This window comes from Apium graveolens, unplaced genomic scaffold (assembly GCF_009905375.1).
Source record: "Apium graveolens cultivar Ventura unplaced genomic scaffold, ASM990537v1 ctg2172, whole genome shotgun sequence".
Taxonomy (NCBI): domain Eukaryota; kingdom Viridiplantae; phylum Streptophyta; class Magnoliopsida; order Apiales; family Apiaceae; genus Apium; species Apium graveolens.
The window spans coordinates 78,653-83,103 of NW_027417559.1; the positions used below are offsets into that span (position 1 = coordinate 78,653).

General features: G+C 39.2%; 1 protein-coding gene across 1 annotated transcript; it reads left to right on the top strand.

Annotated features, from left to right (window-relative positions):
* The first annotated feature begins 1,111 nt into the window (after positions 1-1,111).
* LOC141700334 (uncharacterized) lies at positions 1,112-2,886 on the top strand. The gene is made up of 2 exons (XM_074504131.1): positions 1,112-1,597; positions 1,672-2,886. The coding sequence occupies exons 1-2, from the start codon at positions 1,112-1,114 to the stop codon at positions 2,884-2,886; spliced, it is 1,701 nt and encodes a 566-aa protein (XP_074360232.1).
* The last annotated feature ends 1,565 nt before the right edge of the window (positions 2,887-4,451 follow it).

The window sequence follows — 4,451 nt, forward strand, 5'->3', positions numbered from 1 at the left end:
TAATATAGTTATTAAAATCTATATTTCATTTAAAATATATATTAGGTTAGTTGGAACTAATAAGATAAATCTTTAGGAAAATAATATTGTTCATACTGCAATTCTAAGGTATGTCAGCATTACATGTATGTTTGTTTACATGTACAATCTTGATTTTGGTTTCCTAACTGTTAATGTTGTCTTCAACGCAGGGAGATGGAAGGCCAAGTCAACGTCAATTTTTTTTGGGGTGGAGTAGTTATTCGAGATGGTAGTAATATCAATTACTCTATCGATCCAAAAAAAATGATGTTTATTAGGTTTGGTACCACTTACAATGAGCTTAAAAGTGTCGTATATAATTTAATGAACATTAGTTCGTATCAGTGGAATTTAAAATTGAGTTTAAAGTATCCATATCTTGGTTAGTACAACCTAGTTGAAGGTTTTTATCAAATGGATATTTTATGTGATGATGATGTTACACGCATGTTAAATGTTCCTGCCATGTTGCTAAACGTTCAAGAAGATGTTTCTTTGTTTATCGAAACAGAAGAAATTATTGTTGATGACCCATACTCATTCCAGCATAGTTCCGGGTCACAACCAACATCAACAACATACGGTGGTGATGTACAGCCACTGTGGTCAAATGTACTTTTTGATCAAGGTGTTGGGTATGGAGGGAGGACTACTAAACATGGTGGAGGGTCTGGTAGGGGGGCTAGTGAACATGGTGGACAGTGTGAAGGGGGTAGTAGTCAATATGTTGGAGGGTATGGAGGGGGGAGTATACAATATGATGGAGGCTATGGAGGGGGGATTAGTTAATATGGTGCAGGGTATGGAGGGGGGAGTAGTCAATATGGTGAGGGGTTTGGAGGGGGGACTATTGAACATGGTGGGGGTAATGGAGGGTGGAGTAGTCAATATAGTGGAGGCTATGGAGGGGGGACTATTGAACATGGTAGAGGGTATGGAGGGGAAAGCAGTCAATACAGTAGCGAGTTTCAACAGGGGGCTAGTTATGAAAGTGATGTGGTGGGAAGAGGTTCAGGTCAGCGGTTAGCCCTGCTGGCAGATGGAGTTGTAGCCAATTCATCAAGTGAGGAGAATTTTCACCTTCACGATGATGACGACGAGGAATCTTCTTCAAGATGGTGAAGGACATTCAGAGAGAAATGAAGAAATTTCCAATACATTTTCGGTACTTCGAGAAGAACATCATGTTCCAAGGGTTCCATGGTTTCGCACAGAGCAATACACTCCACCAATCATAGATAACCCTAATGATATATATGCTGATGAAGACCTCGACAAGGGGGAACTGGGTGAGGGAATGTGTTACCGTGACAAAGCAAAGCTCTTGGGAGCAGTGAGGCGTGCACATATTAACACTGATCGTACATATAAAACTACAATGAGTAACAAAGAACAGCTCATTGTACAGTTTCGGGCTGAGGGGTGTAACTGGAGGATGAGGGCTGCTTTCATGCATGATTCTGGGTACTGGCGGATTAATGTTAATAGAGAGGAACACAAATGCATGGTCGATCAGCCGTTACAAGATCACAAGAAGTTATCTGCAAGGATGATTGCGCAGCTTGTAAAACCACTTGTAAGTAAATATTTAGCAAACGCCACTTATTAAAGCCGAATTTTGTTTGACATTTACTGTTTTATGTGAAACAGGTAATAGATACACCAGAAATTCCCATTAAAACCATTATCCCGCTGATCAACAACGAGCACAACCACATAGTGGGGTACAAAAAAGCGTGGAGAGGGAAGCAAATAACAATTGAGGAAGTGTATGGCAGTTGGGCTACAACATACCAAGCTCTACCCATGTTCCTCGCAGCCATTATGAAGACAAATCCCGGAACCATTGCTGAGATCGATGCTGTCCCTCATACTAAGGAGCGGGGCACGTCCGTCTGCAAGCGGATTTTTTGGTCTTTAAAGGCAATGATGGACGGCTGGCAACATGCACGTCCTGTGATTTCAATAGATGGGACATTCTTGAAAGGAAGATATAGGGGCAAACTACTTATTGCTATGGGTGTTGATTCGAACAACCACCCGTTCCCTCTCTGTTATGGCTTGGTTGATGAGGAGACGTACGAGAACTGGTCTTGGTTTTTGCAACGACTTCGAAGACATGTCTGTCGGCAACGGACCGATGTTTGCATCATTTCTGATCGTGCTGCCAGCATTATCTCCGCCTTACGAGATCCTCAAAACGGTTTTGCTGAGCCACTCGGCATCCATATATTCTGTCTCCTCCATGTAAGAAGTAATTTTTGTAGTCATCACCCAGGTGGTGAACTAAAAAAATTAATGTGGAAAGCTGGAAGAACCACACAAGTCTCAAAGCACGACGCATATATGTCAAGGATTGGTGAAATTTCCCCCACAGCCCTACAATATCTTGCTACAATATCCGTGGAGAGGTGGACACTTTCCCACGATAGTGGTGTTTGCTACGGTCAAACAACCACAAACATGCTTGAGGGCTTCAACTGCAACATAAGGAGGGCTCGTTTTCTTCCAGTAACAGCAATGATGGAGTACATCTTCTACAAGGTGGTCACAATTGTAGATAAACATCGAAACATAGTGGATGATGGTCTACAAGAGGGGCAACAATTATGTGCACGTTCCGCCGCTATGTTAGCTAAAATTCGGAGAAAAGCAACAGGACATACAATTATTACTTTCCATCGTCTCCGCGGGATTATGAAAATACTAACACATCAGTACACAATTGAAAAGGGCACGGTAAAGGGCGGTAAAACCCAGGTTGTCAACCTCAATGACCGTACGTGCACCTGTGGAAAATGGGCGATCCATCACATGTTGTGCTCCCATGCAATGGCAGGTTGTATAACACATGGATTGAGTTAGGAGCATTTCATCGATCATTTCCATAAGAACTAGGCAATGCAGGACTTGTACAGGCCAATAATTTATCCGTTGGAACCAACTGAATACTGGAACTACGACTTACCCGTACATTGGCAGGGGTATGGAAAGTTAGTGCCGGAAGAGTCCTTGAAAAAATTAAAGAAAAAACACGGGGATAAGGGACAATCGGTGCGGATCCGAACGGAGATTGATGGTCCGCGGTCTGGAAAGAAATGTAGTTTATGTAACCAAGAAGGTCACACCAAGCGTAGTAAGAAATGCCCAGGGCGCCCACACTAAAACACGTGATCTTCTTGTCAAACACATGTACTACTGCTATTACAAGTAGTCTACTTGTAATATGTGTTAGGTCCCAATATGTTTGTAGAAGGGGGGGTTGAATACAAACTACACCGAATAATCGAATTTAGTGCGGAATAAAAAATTGAAACAAAATTCAAGTTAAATAAAAATATTATTAAACTTGAAAGGTGTTACAACAACTGTATCGATTACAAGGAATTAATCTCAAATTAATTATCACAAATTTAGAATAAATTCGACATGAACTTTTTCTATTTTTGCAATAATTAGAATCAAATGCTAAATGCGATTTGAGATTAAGTTCTAGAGATTTTGATCCGCTAGATTGTTACACAAGAACAAGATAAAGATTTCTAGTGGTTTGGATTTAACTTTACAAACTAGAAATTAGATCTTGAATTAAGCAGATGAAAAATGAAATATTTGTTGTAGCTTCGGTGTTCTCTTTTTCTTGACTTGTGTATTGGATGATATATGCTTTCTGCTGCTTCTTTTTCTTTTTAATTCATTCAACAGAATTGAATTGAACTGGAATGACAATCCTGAGCTCAGCAAGACTTTCGGTATGACAATCAAATGAACTAGCAAGACTATCAGAATGAACTAGCAAGACAATCCTCTTAGCTGCTAGGACATTCGGTGAGTATTGAAAATGGCCTAGCATGACAATCGGTATGACAATCCTGATTGTCATGCTAGTTCATTTTCAATTGTCTTGCTGATTTAATGCAGATTTTAATCCAATTAAAATTCTGAAAAACCTTAATATTAATTCAGAATTAATTAATCAATTAATTTAATTAATCAATAAATCAATCTTTGCAGATATAATTTATTTTCTTAATTAAATTATATGACTTAATTAATTAATAGAGAATTAATACTAATCTTGAGCAGCAACCATTCTTCTGAAAATCTTCTGAAAATCACTGAAATATATGAATCAATTCCACCACTTCAATGTTGACACTCGATGTACTGTCTGGTTCATAAGTGACTAACTTCCGTGACGTTTCTTCATGTCTTGACTTTGACACTTTGATTTTCTTCAGATTAAATCCTTGTAATTAATGATACTCTGACGAGATCTCTGTCACTTGATTAAATCCACACTCTTGATTTATATCACTGAGGCATGATCAATTTCTTAAACTTCTTCCAGTGAATTAATTTCTCAAGTCTGTAGATGAACCTTGTTTCTGAATCCTTTGACAGATATTATTCTGTGAGATCTCTTTTGA